At 47.4% G+C, this 17,957-nt stretch overlaps 2 protein-coding genes across 2 annotated transcripts; both read right to left on the bottom strand.

The window, feature by feature from the left end:
* Positions 1–7,169: 7,169 nt before the first annotated feature.
* On the bottom strand, positions 7,170–9,666 carry LOC117042522 (zinc finger protein 502-like). Its single transcript, XM_033142064.1, has 3 exons — positions 9,633–9,666; positions 7,690–8,259; positions 7,170–7,545 (listed from the first exon to the last, which is right to left on the bottom strand). Exons 1-3 carry the CDS (start codon positions 9,664–9,666, stop codon positions 7,232–7,234), a joined length of 918 nt encoding a protein of 305 aa, XP_032997955.1. The 3' UTR covers positions 7,170–7,231.
* A 1,442-nt stretch (positions 9,667–11,108) lies between these two features.
* Positions 11,109–13,997, bottom strand: LOC117042521 (zinc finger and SCAN domain-containing protein 31-like). The gene is made up of 2 exons (XM_033142063.1): positions 13,903–13,997; positions 11,109–11,718 (listed from the first exon to the last, which is right to left on the bottom strand). The coding sequence occupies exon 2, from the start codon at positions 11,709–11,711 to the stop codon at positions 11,109–11,111; it is 603 nt and encodes a 200-aa protein (XP_032997954.1). The 5' UTR covers positions 11,712–11,718; positions 13,903–13,997.
* Between the last annotated feature and the right edge of the window lie 3,960 nt (positions 13,998–17,957).

Raw genomic sequence — 17,957 nt, 5'->3', positions numbered from 1 at the left:
GGTATACTGCTTCTGTCCATGGAGTTTTCTTGGCAGGGATACTGGAGCGGCTTGCCAGTTCCTTCTCCAGGTGGATCACGTTTGGTCCAAACCCTCCACTATGACCTGTCCTTTTTGACCTGTCCATAGCTTCCCTGAGTAATTCAAGCCCCTTCGCCACGACAAGGCAGTGATCCATGAAGGGGCTGGACTGGATGAATCCCAAGCTGGAATTAAGATTGCCGGAAAAAAATATCAACAACCTCAGATATGCTGATGATACTACCTTGATGGCAGAAAGTGAGGAAGAATTAAAGAACCTTTTAATGAAGGTGAAAGAAGAGAGCGCAAAATATGGTCTGAAGCTCAACATCAAAAAAATTAAGATCATGGCCACTGGTCCCATCACTTCCTGGCAAATAGAAGGGGAAGAAATGGAGGCAGTGAGAGATTTCACTTTCTTGGGTTCCATGATCACTGCAGATGGTGACAGCAGTCACGAAATTAGAAGACGCCTGCTTCTTGGGAGAAAAGCAATGACAAACCTAGACAGCATCTTAAAAAGCAAAGACATCACCTTGCCGACAAAGGTCCGTATAGTTAAAGCTATGGTTTTCCCAGTAGTAATGTACGGAAGTGAGAGCTGGACCATAAAGAAGGCTGATCGCCGTAGAATTGATGCTTTTGAATTATGGTGCTGGAGGAGACTCTTGAGAGTCCCATGGACTGCAAGAAGATCAAACCTATCCATTCTCAAAGAAATCAGCCCTGAGTGCTCACTAGAAGGACAGATCCTGAAGTTGAGGCTCCAGTACTTTGGCCACCTCATGAGAAGAGAAGACTCCCTAGAAAAGACCCTGATGTTGGGAAAGATGGAGGGCACAGGGAAAAGGGGACAGAGGATGAGATGGTTGGACAGTGTTCTCGAAGCTACTAACATGAGTTTGGCCAAACTGCGAGAGGCAGTGAAGGATAGGTTTGATCACTGAGCAACCAAAGATTATGTCCATGCAACAACAAAGAGATTGAAACAATCGGGCACGTTTTGCTACACTTCTCATTATACCAAGAGGCGAGAAAAGAGTCAATTGAACCGCACCTAGTCATACAACCCGGCCGATCAGGAGAAGCTTAGACCAACTATCTGCTAGCTGACACAGATATAGGGACTACTAGGGTTGTAGCTAAATATTGCTACTTGGTGACAAGAATTAAACATGCCATGATGAAAGCAATCACCAAAGACAATGATCCCAAGTAACCCATAACAGTCGGAGAGGTGAAAGAGACTCAGCTTTTAATAGCCACGCTTTTAATAGTCAATTTTAAAATTGTGTAATACAGTGGTGCCCCGCTAGACGAAAATAATTCGTTCTACGAGTTTTTTTCGTCTAGCGGGTTTTTCGTCTAGCAAAGCGGCAATGTAAACCGCAGTTTTTGCTAGACGGGGGGGGGGGGCGAAAAAAAAAATCGTCTTGCGAGGCAGCCCCATAGACTTTTTCATCTTGTGGGGCAGCCTTCTGCTAGACGAATGCCTTTGTCTAGCAAGTTTTTCATCTAGCGAGGCATTCGTCTAGTGGGGCACCACTGTACTCAATATTATTATAAGATATAGAAATTTAACTCAGGAATTGAATTGTATTATTTTTTCTGCTGGTCTTTGACCATATTAAAGTTTTACTTAAAACAAAATAAAATAAAAAATTCCTTCCAGTAGCACCTTAGTCTCTAAGGTGCTACTGGAAGGAATTTTTCATTTTAATTTTTCATTAATTTTTTAATTTTTAATTTTATTTTGTTTTGACCTTGGCAGACCAACACGGCTACCTACCTGCAACTTTTACTTACTTGCTTACTCACTGAGCGACTCCGCCTTGCACGCCCACTTTAAACCCCAGCCTCACCCGGCAGAGCAAGAGACTCTAAATATCAGGGTTCCAGTCCCCACGTTGCACAAAAAGATTTTTGCATTGCTTGGGGGATGGACCAGATTATCTTCAGGGTCCCTTCCAACTCTGCAATTTTGTGGTGGTGGTATCTTAGATCGGGGACCTCTTGCCTATACAGATGGGGAAGAGGGAAACGAACAACCCCTCTCCCTTCCCTGTTTGTTTCCTGTGATGGTTCTCCTGATCTGCGTCTCTCAGGCGACGCCTCCTCCTTTCCACCAAAAGCACCAAAAGGATGTTGCAGAATCTCACCGGGTTGCAGGAGGAGCCGCAGATGCAGCGCGCGGTGGGGAAAAGCAGAGGGTCCTTCTGCTCCTGCTCTGGAGGAAGCCTTCTCCCCTTCCTTCCACCCCAAATTTCCATCTTCTCTAGGAATCCGGTTCTTTTTTAACCCTTGCAAAGCCTGAGTACGAGCATTGCCGCTCTGTGCCAAAGAGGAAACGTGCGCCCAGCGCGCACACAGATAGGAATCTGGGCATCTCCTGGCCCGGGGGGGGGGGCGTGGAGGGAGACTCACCGGCACTTCGGGTTCCCAAGCGAACGTGGCCAGGGGGGAAGAATCAGTTGAAAGTAACTTTGAAGAGGGGGAAAATGAGGTCTAGTGGTTAGAGCAGCCCTTTCCCATCACTGCGCAGGGTGATTTTCCCTGCCCCACCGCGCCCCTGAGCAAGAGTGCTGCTTGTCTCATTTCTTGGCGAGGGGACAGAAGGGGCATAATAGAATCAAAGAAACGTAGAGCTGGAAGGGACCCCCGAGGGTCATCTAGTCCAGCCTCCTGCAATGCAAGAGTTAAAGGTAGGAAAAGAGTTAAAGGGGCAAGGAGTAGCGGTGGGGGGGGGAGAAGAGGGGCAGGAATTTTTTCCAAGCTGCCCCCTTTGAGACTTCTCTGCGATTTTGGAAAGGATGGATCTTGCCCAGTGCTGTCTGAACTTGAACCACAGAGCCTAGGGCTTGCCGATCAGAAGGTCGGCAGTTCGAATCCCCACAATGGGGTAAGCTCCCGTTGCTCGGTCCCTGCTCCTGCCAACCTAGCAGTTCGAAAGCACGTCAAAGTGCAAGTAGATAAATAGGTACTACTCTGGCGGGAAGGTAAACGGAGTTTCTGTGCGCTGCTCTGGTTCGGCAGAAGCGGCTTAGTCATGCTGGCCACATGACCCGGAAAAACTGTCTGCGGACAAACACCGGCTCCCTTGGCCTATAGAGTGAGATGAGCACCGCAACCCCAGAGTCGTCCGCGACTGGACCTAACGGTCAGGGGTACCTTTACCTTTAAAAGGCCACAGATAGCTAAAAGGTCAAAGGCCTGGTTAGATTTATATATCAATAAAAAATATTGCAAGGCCACTTCCTAGAACTACGACTCCCATCAGCCCCAGCAAGCATGGCCAGTGGCCAAGGTGATGGGAGTTGTAGTTCAGCAACCGCTGGAGGGTCCCAAAGATCGCCCACCTCCTTGTGAGCAACTGAGGTAATTCTGGCAGATCCCTAAAAGTGGGCAGGGCACTGATCCTGCTATTCTAGTGGCCTGAAAAAAGGTGGGGAAACCCTCAGCTAGAGGACTTTGTTATCTCTGCTTCTGTTTCTGAGGAAGAAATTGTCCTAAAATTGTCTACAGAAGCATGTTGTGAATTGCCCTAAGGCCTACAGGTATAGAGTGGGATACAAATTTAATAAATAAAAACCAGGGGTCCCCAAACTAAGGCCTTCTAAATGCGGCCCGTGGACGGTCCGGGAATCAGTGCGTTTTTACATGAGTAGAATGTGTCCTTTTATTTAAAATGCATCTCTGGGTTATTTGTGGGGCATAGGAATTTGTTCATATTTTTTTTCCCAAAATATAGTCTGGCCCCCCCACAAGGTCTGAGGGACAGTGGACCACCCCCCCTGCTGAAAAAGTTTGCTGACCCCTGAATAAAAACTGTCATGGAGCCCCATTACATTCCTCACCAAGCATCACATCCTTTTTGTTTCTATAGGGATTGGGCACAGTTGATGAGGTTTCAGGGAATTTATTTATTTCTTTAACCCCAAACACCCCCATCCTCAGATGTTGTAAACTTTCCTCACAAGGGAACAACATAGAACTTGAGATTGGAGGCAGTTCACATTCTCTCTCTCAATACGATTTTGTTCCCAGACTGTGAACCGTTTTCTTTAAAAAATGACTCTGTTGATACCAGTACAGATACAGATACCCATATGGTGGGGGGGGGGCAGGTCTGTGGCTGGGTTACGCCAGCCCTGCAAAGTTGTCCAGCAGTATTAGACCCATTTTGCTGAAGAAAGGGTGAGGGAGGTAGTCTAGGAGACACTTCAAGCTATTACAGTATTGAATTAAATGTGTGTTTTCAAAGAAATGCCGTGGGGAGGAGACTGAAGTTTATTGTAGCGGCGACATGTAGTGAAACTATGAAATCCGCTCCCACAAGATACAGATAACCTCTTGACCTGAACAGAACCCCCCCTACTCTCTCGCTCCCCATTTTCATGTATGGTTGTAGAACAGTGGTTTTCAACTGTGTGCCATGGCACCCTCGGGTGCCCTGAAGAATGGCCACGGGCAACACTGGCCTCTGTCCCTCTTTCCTTCCTTCCTTCCCTCCTCTGATGCCCTCTCGCTTCTCTGACTCCTAAAGGCTTGCTCAACTGTTTGTTGCAACAGCCCTGGCTACAAGCTCCACAGGCGAATGGTGCCTCTGGGGCTGGCCAGGGGGTGCTGGGTGCCAGGAACTGAGGTGGCCTCGGAGTAAGCAAGCAAGTGGGCGAGGGAGCCCTGCCAGCCAGTCTGCCAGCCCTTGCTTTTGGAAACGAACAGACAAGTGGGAGGCCGGCCAGGGAGGAAGGCAGGCTCTGTGCTGGCCTTTCTTGTGCTTGCTGTGTGCAAGGCCTGCCTGGGAGCTGAGTGCCCGCTGCTGAAGGGAAGCCTTTGTGCCACGCAGGCCTGGCAACGGCCGCTGCTGCCACCCAAGGTGCTGGCCTCACATTCACCTTTGGCCAGTCTCTGTTGGGCCACTAAGGCTGGGGGCACCCTCTTTCCAGGCTCCTGTGGGGCAGTGTGAGGAGGCACCTCTCTTTGGGGCGGGGGGGGGGCAGCTCAGGGACCAGGGCCGGCAGCAGCGGCTGCCCAGAGGACTCCCAAGGAGAGGGGAGAGGAGAGGAGGCTGAGGGAACAAGGGAGGGGGTTCGAAAAGGGGTGAGGGGCTGCCGGCTCCGCAGGCAAAGGGTGGCATAACTGGGCTCCTGAGCCCCACAGGGGAGCCGCAAAAAGGATGTAGTTGGTCAAGAGAGCCGTGGACCCAAAAATGTCGAAAACCTCTGGTGTAGCTCATTTGCACAGAGGAAAACTATTTAACAAATCATGTGCAAACAAACAAACAAACAAACAAACAAACAAATAAAATTTATTATTTATACCTCACCCAGGCTGGGTTTCCCCAGACACTCTGGGCGGCTTCCAACACAATATTAAAATCCAATAATCTATTAAACATTAAAAGCTTCCCTAAACAGGGCTGCCTTCCCTAAACAGGGATGTCTTCTGAAGTCTGGTAAAATGTCTTCTAAAAGTCTGGTAGTTGTTTTTCTCTTTGACATCTGGTGGGAGGGCGTTCCACAGGACGGGTGCCACTACCGAGAAGGCCATCTGCCTGGTTCCCTGTATCTTGGCTTCTCGCAGTGAGGGAACCGCCAGAAGGCCCTCGGCGCTGGACCTCAGTGTCCGGGCAGAACGGTGGGGGTGGAGACGCTCCTTCAGTAGCAGGCATTAGGTAGTAAGCTTGTTCAATGTCTGGGGAGATTTCTCTGGAGATTGTCTGAGTCCACAGTGGTTTGGGTCCTTCAGAATCAAGGTAACTGGAGACGACAGTGTCTTTCGGATATGTCTTATTTACACATATATGCAGGCTGAATATAAGACGGAGAGGACTCGCAGCATTCACACAAATCTTGCTCTCTTGTTCTGTGTCTGGGGAGAGGCATAGATCCACAGCATTGGACTCAACACAGAGAGCAAGTCGTGCTTTTTCCCCTCCCAACTCCATCACAAGGAAAGGCAGCACAGAGTGCAAGTCATTGCACTTCACCTTACCTGCATATACTGTTCCTTTGATTTCTCTTTGAAGCTTTCATCTTTCAAAAACTATAATGAATTGAGGAAAATGCTAAAGTATAATTTCGCTAAAAAACCAGAGGTTTTTTTTATTAGGCATTACGGGTACAGAAATTAAAAAAGAAGATTTAAAAATTTTCCAATATGCAGTGACCGCAGCCAGAATCCTAGTGGCACAAAAATGGAAGCAAGACCGACTACCGACAAAACAGGAATGGATAACGAAATTAATGGAGTACGCAGAGTTAGATAAAATGACAGGAAGACTTCGGGAACAGCGAGACCAAAAATTCATAAGAGACTGGACCAAATTTACAAATTATTTGAAAGAAAAAAACTCAATTAAATACGTTAATGGGATTACAAGAGGCTTTGTAGTTTTAGAAGAAATATTGTTGTAGAATGAAATAAGTAATAATGATGTTAAATATGAATATTAAAGCAATGATAGACTTGAGAGGTATAAAAATAAAAAGAGAAATAATTTCGAAACCAGAAGGAAGGATTGAGGGTAGTCATGGCTATAAAAGCCAAGGTATTAGATTGAACATGAAGTAATATGTATAATGTACTGTATGTTTGTAAAACCAATAAAAATGATGAAACAGTAAAATGCCCCCACTGGTCTTCTGCTAATGTATTTACAGTGGCACCTTGGTTTAAGAAGAGCTTAGTTTATGAACAACTTGGATTAAGAACGCTGCAAATCTGGAAGGAGGTGTTTTGGTTTGCGAACTTTGCTTTGGAAGCAGAACACGTTCCGTTTTATGGGAAAGCACACCTTGTTTGAGAACACTTTGGTTTAAGAACGGAATGGATTAAGTTCGTAAACCAAGGTACCGCTGTAATATAAATATATCCAAGTGGATTTTTAGACTCTTGGATCCTGCCTGGTCCCCAACATCTTGCCTACTGGGGCAAATATATTGTTTCGCCCCTGTGTGAATTCTTTGGTGTCAGGTAAAGTTAGTACTGTACATGACGCTCTAATCATCTTTGAAGAATTAATTAACGGTAACAACAGAAGTTTCTTCTTTTTTGGAAGCTCCTCCTAGCTTCTGAGTACTTGAATGGTTACTCCACAAATTTTCCTGCATATGCCCTGTCTACATGCAATCCAAGCATTTATATGGGTTTTTTCTTGCAGAAAGAAAGCTAGCAACTGCTCCTAAAGCTCCTTTAATATTCCAAGTCTTTATATGGGTTCTCCGCTGTATGGATTTTTTGGTGGGAATAAAGGCTGGAGATCTGAAGAAAGCTGTTCGTCCGCACCGAATATCGGTTTGTGAGTTCTTTGATGAACATTGCGATGGGAGCTCTGAGCGAAGCCCTTTCCACACTCCAGGCACTTATAGGGTTTCTCTCCCGTATGAACTCGTTGATGTGTCTTGAGAGCTGACCTCTCAACGAAGCTTTTCCCGCACTCTGAGCATTTATATTTTTTCTCTCCTGTGTGAATTCTTTGATGTTTTCTAAGGCAATTCTTCTGAGTGTACCTTTTCCCACATTCTAAACATACATGTGGTTTATCCCGGATGTGCATTTTTCGATGATTAACGAGATCTGCCTCCTGACTGAAGCACTTTCCACATTCCAAGCATTTATATTGCGTCTCCGCAGCGTGCGATTTCTGGTGGTAAATTAGACTAGTACGTTGGCTGAAGCTCTTTCCACACTCTGAGCATTTATACGGCTTCTCCCCTGTGTGAATTCTCTGATGGTAAGTGAGATGGGAGCTCTGGCTGAATCTCTTTCCGCACTGCAAACATTTATACGGTTTCTCCCCCGTGTGAATTCTCTGATGGGAAGTGAGGTTTTTCTTCAAAGTGAAGCTCTTTCCACACTGTGAGCATTTGTGTGGTTTCTCGCCGGAGTGAGTTGCTTGATGGTGCGTGAGAGTTACTTTGTGAGCGAAGCTTTTTTCACATCCCAAGCACTGATAGGGTTTCTCCCCAGAATGAATTCTTTGATGGGAAGCAAGACTCGTCTTGTGCCTTAAGATCTTTCCACACTCCAAGCACTGATAGGGTGTCTCCCCTGTGTGAATTCTTTGATGGGAAGTCAAATGGCTGCGTTCCCTGAAGACCTTTCCACACTCAAGGCATTTATATGGCTTCTCCCTAGTGTGAATTCTTTGATGGCACGTGAGAATTATCTTCCGAGCAAAGCTCATTCCACACTGACTGCATTTATATGGTTTCTCCGCGCCGTGGATTCCTTGTGCTGAAACAGAGGAAATGGGGAAACGTGTGGGGTTCTTAACCTTTTATGTGGTGCCGTCCAGATGTTGTTAGACTTTCCCATCAGCTCCAGCTGGAACGGACAGCTGTCAAGGATGATGAAGGTGGAATCCTGCAACCTCTGGAGGGAACCACATAAAGCTACCCCAGCTGTAAAAAGGTGTGTCTCTCCCCCCCTAAAAAAAAAACCATATTACACTAAGCTGCCACCAGCCCTTCCTTTCACCGCATCTTTGGAATTAATATAAACAAAGAGGGAAACTTTGGGCTTCAGTTGTGAAGCATTTCGGAAATGAAAACGGAGCTTAGCCACGCTGTATTAGCAGGGGCATTCCTAGCCAATTGGCTGCCCGGGGCGGGAAGCCAAGAGGCACCCCTGGGGCGGGGAATCGTGGTGCATGCGTGCGTCATGACGTCATGACGCACGCACATGCGGCGAAGCCCCGCGCCCGGGAGACGCCAGGCAGCAGCTTCGGGAGTCTCTGCAGCCCACAGAGACTCCCGAAGCCACTGCCTGGGCCCCCTCGGGGGAGCGCAAGTCGGGGCAGGGTCAGCGAAGAGGGGTGTCACCCCTCCTCGTTGGCCCGCCCCTCTCCTTGCCCCGGCTCCGCAAGCCAGCCAGCGGGGCGAAAAGCCGCTGGAGGGCGGGAGCTATTTGCGGTGCTGCCAGGGCGGAGCCACAGGGGCGGCCAGCGAGGGGGTTGACACCCCGCCTCGATGGCAGCCCCTGCGGCTCCACCCTGGCAGCACCAAAAATAGCTTAAAAAAAAAAAGCCCAGGGGCAGGGCCACTGCCCAAAGTGTCACTACTAGCAGGGTGGTGCCCGGGGCGGACCGCCCCCCCCCTTGCTACGCTCCTGTGTATCAGCACATGAGGAAAAGTTTTAGCCAGGAAATCCAGATTCAGAACCAATCCTGAAGCCATTAGGAGAGAGGAATAATGGAAGCTGGTTCTGAAAACGAGAGCATTGTTGGACACCTAGGAAGGCAAAGGCCTCTTGTGAGGTGGATTATTATTTGGCCCATTCATGAAATTCACTCAATTTCTGATGATGTCTCTTTGGCCTTCTGGAAAATGACAGTTTTCCCTCCCCCACAACTCTGAAACTTAGATTTCACAAATAACCTGACCAGATAAGACCTACCAAGCCACAGTTGTGACGGGCAGATCTTGAGAATGCACGCTCGGAGAAAACGCAGGAGAGATTAGCTGCAATATTAACTTTCAAGATTTAACAGCAGGAATAAAAATCCAACATGCTGCATGCGTTGAGCTATGTCAGAATATTAGGATTGCTCACATACAGAAATATTAAATTTCCCAAAACGATTACTATGACGCAACAGGGGGTCTCACCGAAAGAGGCCACGATTCCCCAGTTATCCTCCATGACTTCCTTATGCAATACCCTCTGGTCAGGATCCAGCAGCGACCACTCCTCATCCGTGAAATGCACAGCCACATCCTCAAATGAAATGGGACTCTAAAAGAAAAGGGAAAACATTTCCTCAGGGGTAGCATAGAGATGGTCTATTGGCGACATAAAAAGCCGGTTAAATTGAGGTGGCTGCTTGTTATTCTCAGGAATTAAACCTTCTTGGGTGGCATTTGCAGCCTTCGCTGAGGGCAACTTTGATAGGAGCAAATCAATGGGAAGAGATTCACTCAGGACCAGGGAGGTGAGAGGGGAAAGTGGGGCCCAGCCTCTCCCCCCAGTGATCCATCCCCCTACCTGATCTGGTCTCACAGCTGCTCCTTCTACTGAACCAGAATGAGGAGATGGCTGAGGACATCTGGCCGGCATCATTCCATTGCCTGTCAGAGACAAAACCATTAGCACATACTTGGAGGAGAAATTGGCTTTGAGACAAAGTGATACTTAGAGAATGTATTAACTGTTTATTACGTTTCAGATGTTTGCATCTGTTTGATAGCTCCAGTGTGTGAACGCATAGCAACCCTTTAGGGCTCTTGATCACAAATCCATGTGCACAAAGTATTGCAAATAAGGGTATTTTCGAGCCCTGGAAAAGGGTGGAGATTTGTCTCCCCGCAAAAGCTTAAAGAAGTTGATGCATGGGTAGGCAAACTAAGGTCCCCGGGCTGGATCAGGCCCAATTGCTTTCTGGATCCGGCCTGTGGATGGTCCGGAAATCGCTGCGTGGATCACCAGTGCACAAGTTCTTTTGCTCTCCCTCCCTTGGCGGCAGCGCCACCGCCTCCTCCCTCCCTCCTACTGGCTTCTTCCTGCCCTGCCTAGAGGAGGAAGGGGGCTGGGCTTTGTTGGTGCCAGCAGCAGCAGCAGCAGCAGGGCTCAAACGGCCGCCATTTTAAGCAGCCCCTCTCTGGAGCCCATTTGTGCTCTACTCATCATCCCTCCGCCGCCGGCCCCTGCCAGCCCCTGCCACTCGCAAGACACAGGTAAGCAGCCACCGGGGCTCGTGGTGCTCTTGAATCATCCTCCCCCCCCCCAAAAAAAATAGTCTGGCCCCCCACAAGGTCTGAGGGACAGTGGACCGGGCCCCTGCTGAATAAGTTTACTGACCCCAGAGTTGATGGCTTAGTTTCAAAATGAACAGAGGGAGACCATATTGAAACACTACCCCTAAATCCTCACCCAGAGGCTTCTGCCTGATGACTGACAGATTCCTTTCTGCTTTGGGGAAATCGCTTCTCATTTCTGCTACCAGATCCTTTACCTGAAACAGAAGTAGGCATTGAAGTCATCGCATGGAAACAGCAGACGCAAAAACCTTAGGGGCACTGCCTATCTGTCTGGCTGACTTCCACAGAAAGTTGGAGACGAGGCAGAGAATTCTGGGATCCCCCCCCTCACATCCTGAGCCCCTTGGGATTATCTAGTTCAGAGGTAGCTGACATGATATTCTCCAAAAGTTGCTGGACTTCAGCTCCCATCATTCCCAGTTGATATGTAGAATGAACAGCAATGATGGGAGTTTTAGTTCCACAACCTCTAGAGGAAACCAGGTTCACTTTCCCTGATCCAGACAAAACTCTCACCTGCAGCTCTTCCTGCTTCTGGTCCTCTGCCCGACTCAGGAGGAAACCTTCGGCCAGGGCCACCGCCTGGGAACTGGTCTCTGCTCCGCATTCCCTCACCCAGTTCTCCATCTCCGGGGGGAGGACAGCCAGGAACTGCTCCAGGACCACCATATCCAGCATCTGAGTCTTGGTGTGTCTCTCCGGCTTCAGCCACTGACGGCAGAGATGGTGGAGTCGGCTGCAAACTTCGCGTGGAGTCTTGGCCGCCTGGTAGTGGAAATGCCTAAACTGTTGGCAGTGCACACCTGAGCCATGGATGTTCTCCCTCAATGTCTTGTGTCTGCTTTCACCCCAAATTTCCCCTGTGCTCCCAGTCACAATGCTGTCAGGCAGTCTTCCTGCTTCGAGGGTGGCAGAGTCTTGTTCTTCCATCTCTTATCTGCAGAAAAACGTTCTCTGGTGAAAACATATTTTTCATTTTGATCCCTCGTATTGCGAATTATGTAATACGCAACATTGCTTTCCCGCATTTGAGATATGGTATACTGCTAAAGAAGGCTGATCGCTGAAGAATTGATGCTTTTGAATTATGGTGCTGGAGGAGACTCTTGAGAGTCCCATGGACTGCAAAAAGATCAAACTTATCCATCCTTAAAGAAATCAGCCCTGAGTGCTCACTAGAAGGACAGATCCTGAAGTTGAGGCTCCAGTACTTTGGCCACCTCATGAGAAGAGAAGACTCCCTGGAAAAGACCCTGATGTTGGGAAAGATGGAGGGCACAAGGAGAAGGGGACGACAGAGGATGAGATGGTTGGACAGTGTTCTCGAAGCGACTGGCATGAGTTTGGCCAAACTGCGAGAGGCAGTGAAGGATAGGCGTGCCTGGCGTGCTCTGGTCCATGGGGTCACGAAGAGTCAGACATGACTGAACGACTGAACAACAACAATACTGCTTCTATATATGGAGGTTCTATTGCTCACACAACTATTCAAGTTCCTATCACACTGCCTGTTTGCAGGATCCCTGCCCCAATATCTAAGTACCTAGACCAAGACCACATCTTGGTCTCCCTTAGACTGCGGATTCTCCTTCCTCGGAGGTTTTTAAGCATAGGTTGGATGGCCATCTGTCATGGATGCTTCAGCTGAGATTCCTGCATTGCAGGGGGTTGGGCTAGATGACCCTTGGGTCCCTTCCAATTCTAAGATTCTGCATCCATAACCTATTACACAGACTCATCAGCCAGAGAGAAACATACCACATCCCTGCCCAGCTTCCTCCCATTGCTATATTCAGGGATCACTAACAAAGACTGTTTTCATCTATGCTCTTTAAAGCTCGGTTTTAATCCTGTAAATGCCAAACTCCTCATGCGGGAAAAGTGTCCTTGGGCAGAAGTACTCCCAGCATAATGTGACCCCTGGAAAACACTGACGTCTGAATGCGCACACATTTATTATGTGCTACCAAGCCGGAAAGTTCCGCTTGACAAACAGGGGCTTTAATTTTAAGGGAAGAAGAACAATCGGCGGATAGCTCAGTTGAACTGATTTGTAGAAGAAAAATTGACATCTCAGCTGGTTAGAGCATATTTCCAGTAACACCAAGGTTGCGGGTTCGATCCACCTGCATATTCCTACATCACTGGGGTTGGACTAGATGATCCTCGGGTTCCCTTCTGACTCCATGATTCTATACTTTTGTATTCCACCTTTTCCTCCAAGGAGCTCAAGGCAGCATGCACGGCTCTCCCCCTCTCTATTTAATCCTCACGACAACCCTATGAGGTAGGCCATGCTGATAGTAAGTGAGCCAAAGTTGCCCCCCCGAGAGATTCGTGGTCCTGATCCGCTCTCACCACTGCACCGCACTGCCTTTAAGAGAAGACAGTACAAATTCATGGAGCAGAGGGCTATCAATGGCTACTGGCTGCCATGGCTATGCTCTGCCTGCTTGCCTCTTTTCTGAATTATTATTATAAAGCTTTTTATTGCCATTTAATTACATGATGTGCATAAACAATTATAACAAGAGATATGTTGCCAGCAGGCCAGGAGAAGCCCAAACTCCCATCCTCAGTGCATATTTGCTCCTTAATAACAACAACAATAATAATAACAATAATAATAATTTTATTGCTTATACTCTGGTTTCCCCAGCCACTCTGGGCAGCTTCCAGCAAAATATTAAAATATGGGTCAGCTGCATATTTCTGCGTTAAAGGGGGCTGGACTAGATGATCCTCGGGGGTCCCTTCCAACTCTATGACAATCCGCTCCCACTGATCACCTCCGCCTCGCAGACCCACTTTAAACCCCAGCCTCCCCAAATAGCTCAGCCAGTAGAGGAGCAATAGACTCTTAATAGACAGGGTCGTGGGTTCGAGCCTCCCATGGGCAAAAGATTCCTGAATTGCAGGGGGTTGGACAAGATGACCCCGGGGTGTCCCTTCCAACTTTACGATTCTGTGATTCCATATTAGATAATAGAAAATGGGGAACGGAGACACGAACAACCCCTCTCCCTGTTTGTTTCCTGTGATGGTTCTCCTGATCTGCGTCTCTCAGGCGACGCCTCCTCCTTTCCACCAAAGGCACCAAAAGGATGTTGCAGGATCTCACCGGGTTGCAGGAGGAGCCGCAGATGCAGCGCGCGGTGGGGAAAAGCAGAGGATCCTTCTTCTGCAAAGCGGGGAGCAGTTTCTGCTCTGGAGGAAGCCCCCTCGCCTTCCTTCCACCCCAAATTTCCTTCTTCTCTAGGAATCCGGTTCTTTTTTAACCCTTGCAGGGCCTAAGCACGAGCATTGCCACTCTGTGCCAAAGAGGAGGAAACGCGCGCCCTGCACAGATGGGAATTTGGGCATCTCCTGGCCGTGGGGTGGGGACACTCGCCGGCACTTCGGGCTCCCAAGCGAACATGGCCATGGGAGAAAGAGCAGGAAAGCAGCATTTTTAAATTAAAAGAGGGATGGGGGGGGGGAAATGAGGTCTAGTGGATAGAGCAGCCCTTCCCATCACTGCGCAGATTGATTCTCCTGCCCCACGTGCAAATGGGCACCTGCTGCTTGTCTCTCTTCTTGGCGAGGAGACGGGGGGGGGGCAAGGAATTTAATAGAATCAAAGAATTGTAGAGTTGGAAGGGACCCCCGAGGGTCATCTAGTCCAACCCCCTGCCATGCAGGAATTAGAGGTGGGAAAAAGAATGGGGTGAAGCTTTTCTTTTGCTTTGTGGGGCAAGGAGTAGCGGTGGGGGAGAGAAGAGGGGCAGGACATTTTCCCAAGCTGCCCCTCTGGGCAATAAGGAATTGTTGGGTGTTATCCTGGAGTGATAACATGGGCTCCATGATCACTGCAGATGGTGACAGCAGTCACGAAATTAGAAGACTCCTGCTTCTTGGGAGAAAAGCAATGACAAACCTGGACAGCATCTTAAAAAGCAGAGACATCACCTTGCCGACAAAGGTCCGTATAGTTAAAGCTATGGTTTTCCCAGTAGTAATGTACGGAAGTGAGAGCTGGACCATAAAGAAGGCTGATCGCCGAAGAATTGATGCTTTTGAATTATGGTGCTGGAGGAGACTCTTGAGAGTCCCATGGACTGCAAGAAGATCAAACCTATCCATTCTGAAGAAAATCAGCCCTGAGTGCTTACTGGAAGGGCAGATCCTGAAGTTGATGCACCAGTACTTTGGCCACCCCATGAGAAGAGAAGACTCCCTGGGAAAGACCCTGATGTTGGGAAAGATGGAGGGCACAAGGAGAAGGGGACGACAGAGGATGAGATGGTTGGACAGTGTTCTCGAAGCTACTAACATGAGTTTGGCCAAACTGTGGGAGGCAGTGGAGGATAGGGGTGCCTGGCGTGCTCTGGTCCAAGGGGTCACAAAGAGTCGGACACGACTGAACAACAACAATCCTGGAGTGGATGTATTTATTTATTTTTAACTCTAATAAAATCCATTTAAAAAGAAAAAGGATGGGAAAACCCTCCACTACAGGAAGACTCCATTATCTCTGCCTCCTCTCCATTTCTGAGGAAGAAAGTTGTCCTAAAATGATCTACAGACGTATGTTGTGAACCTCTCTGGGATGGTTTGCAGAATTAGATAAATATAAATATAAATAGTCTAGAAGCCATCTTATATTCCTCAACCAAGCATCACATCCTTTGTATTTCTATGGGGATTGGGCACAGTTGATGTGGTTTGAGGGAATTTGTTTTTATTTTTATTTACCCTAAATAAACCTCCTCAAATGTTGTAAACTTTCCTCACAAGGGGAGCAACGTAGAACATGAGATGGGAGGAAGTTCGTATTCTTTCTCTTGATATGATTTTGTTCCCAGTTAGGGAACGTAGGCTACAAGTTTGATCCCTGTATGGGACAGCTGCATATTCCTGCATTGCAGGGGGTTGGACTAGATGATCCTCTGGGTCCTTTCCAACTGTACGATTCAGAGTTTTTTTTTAATTGCCACCATTAGTATACCCATATAATAGGGGAGCAGGTCTGTGGCTGGGTTACGCCAGTCCTGTAAAGTTGCCCAGAAGTATTACAGGTGAAATTCGAAAAATTAGAATATCGTGGGAAAGTTCATTTATGTAAGCAATTGTCTTCATTAGCTACTGGCGTTTAATATATGAGATAGACTCATGACATGCAAAGCGAGATATGTCAAGCCTTTATTTGTTATAATTGTAATGATTGGGGTTTTCATCAGCTGGGCGCCATAATCATCACAATTATAACAAATAAAGGCTTGACATATCTCGCTTTGCATGTCATGAGTATATCTCATATCAGTTTCACCTTTTAAGTTGAATTACTGAAAGAAATGAACCTTTCCACGATATTCTAATTTTTTCAGCTTCACCTTTATAGCCATTTTGCTGGAGAAAGGAAGGGAAGTTTTTGAATGATAGCCTAAAGTGTAATACAGTATTGTATTAAATGTGTTGTTGCTCTTGTTGGTAAGGAAATGTAGTGTGGAGGAGGCTGTAAAGCTATTTAACAAATCACCTGTAAATATTGAGATCAGTTGCAGGCATCTATATATATAAAAATATTCCCATTGCGCGCGCGACACCACCTTGCTCCGTAACTGCTGCACCAAACAGCATCAAATTAGGACAAAGCGTAACATGACCATCGAGGAAGGATCTAGCATAATAAAAATTTTAAAAAACCACACCTGTCATGTCCAAAATATAGAATAAAGGCAAAAAAAATTGGTGCACACATTACGTGTCACCAGCAACAGAACTGAAGACTCCAACAGCATCCAACAGAAAGGCGGATTGCCTGTTGACGTCATCAGACCTGCGCCAAAAAGAAAACCCTGTCCACCATTTTATAACTGCCATCTGTAAGCACCCAAGGACTTTCTGACACAAACTGCTTAGTGGAAATGTGGAAAAAAGACGGAGCAGGAGGCAGGGCAGTTGCGGAAGAGAGGGGGGAGGGGAAAAATGTGGGAGCAAAATAAGCCCAAGACTGCCTGAGAGGTCGCAGTGAGTAAGACCAGCTCTGAGGGGATTTTGTCACTGGGGTGTGTAATTTTGGGACTGGGGTGGGGGAGAATGCTCTTTTTAATGGCGTAGAGCATGGGGCCAGTTAATTGTGAGGAGGGGGGTCTATGTGGGGTGGTGGTTGCGCTTTGACAGTAAAAAAAACCAGAACAAGGCCCGCAGTAGGCCTCCATAAAGTGGCCAGTGCCCTCACTTAAAATGGCCGCCGCAACTTCGCATGATGAACACACACAGTCCCAAGTGATCAATACCACCGGCCCGGCCCCTTGCTGACCCCTACTCTACAGGGACAGGGAAGAATGAAAACAGGAGCTTCCAGAATACTTTCGGGGTCAGAATTTAAAAAAAGCAAAATAAACCACAGCAACGCGTGGCCGGGCAGCTAGTTAGGTAATAAGCTTGTTCATCGTCTCAGCAGATTTCTCCACAGATTGTCATGAGTCCACAGCGGTTTGGGTTCTTTAGAGTCAAGGTACAGACTGGAGAAGACGGTGTCTTTCGGATATGTTTTATTTACACAAATATGCAGGCTGAGCATAAGATGGAGAGGATTCACACAAATCTTGCTCCATCGTTCTGTGTCTGGGGTATATTCATAGCACTGGACTCAATACAGGCAGCAAGTCATGCCTTTTTTTCTCCCATCATAAAGAAAATAAAGATTGCCTCCTGGCCTATTATTCTCTGAAACCTAGAATGACCTCTTCCAGCCGGTAGCTTATCCAACAGTGTTGTACGTTGTAACATTGATAGTTTTGTTTCGTGTATATATATATGTTTTTAAAGAAGACAAAAACAGCAGAACTAGGACTCTATGGCAGGTCAAGAGACTCTTGGATGTATGGACACACAGTTGACATTGAGACTAATCCTCAAATTCTATAATACTATTCCTTTCCCCAAAAGCTCCTCCCCAGACCTACAAACACACCTCAGTTTTTCCCATCAATAGATAACAGGGGCAGGTTATCAACACATTGAAAAACGCAGGATCAAAATCTCAGTGTCATCGAGTACAATTGCACTTCGAAACCAACTCTAGAACAGAGCCAAACCGTTTATTTCTCCCAATCCCTGAAGCTTGTTTAAGAATATTTATAAACCTTCATATAAACACAAGAAACATCATGGCGCTACACCATTAAAACA

Source organism: Lacerta agilis, chromosome 2 (assembly GCF_009819535.1).
Source record: "Lacerta agilis isolate rLacAgi1 chromosome 2, rLacAgi1.pri, whole genome shotgun sequence".
NCBI classification, from domain to species: Eukaryota; Metazoa; Chordata; class Lepidosauria; order Squamata; family Lacertidae; genus Lacerta; species Lacerta agilis.
This window is presented reverse-complemented; position numbering and strand designations above follow the sequence as displayed.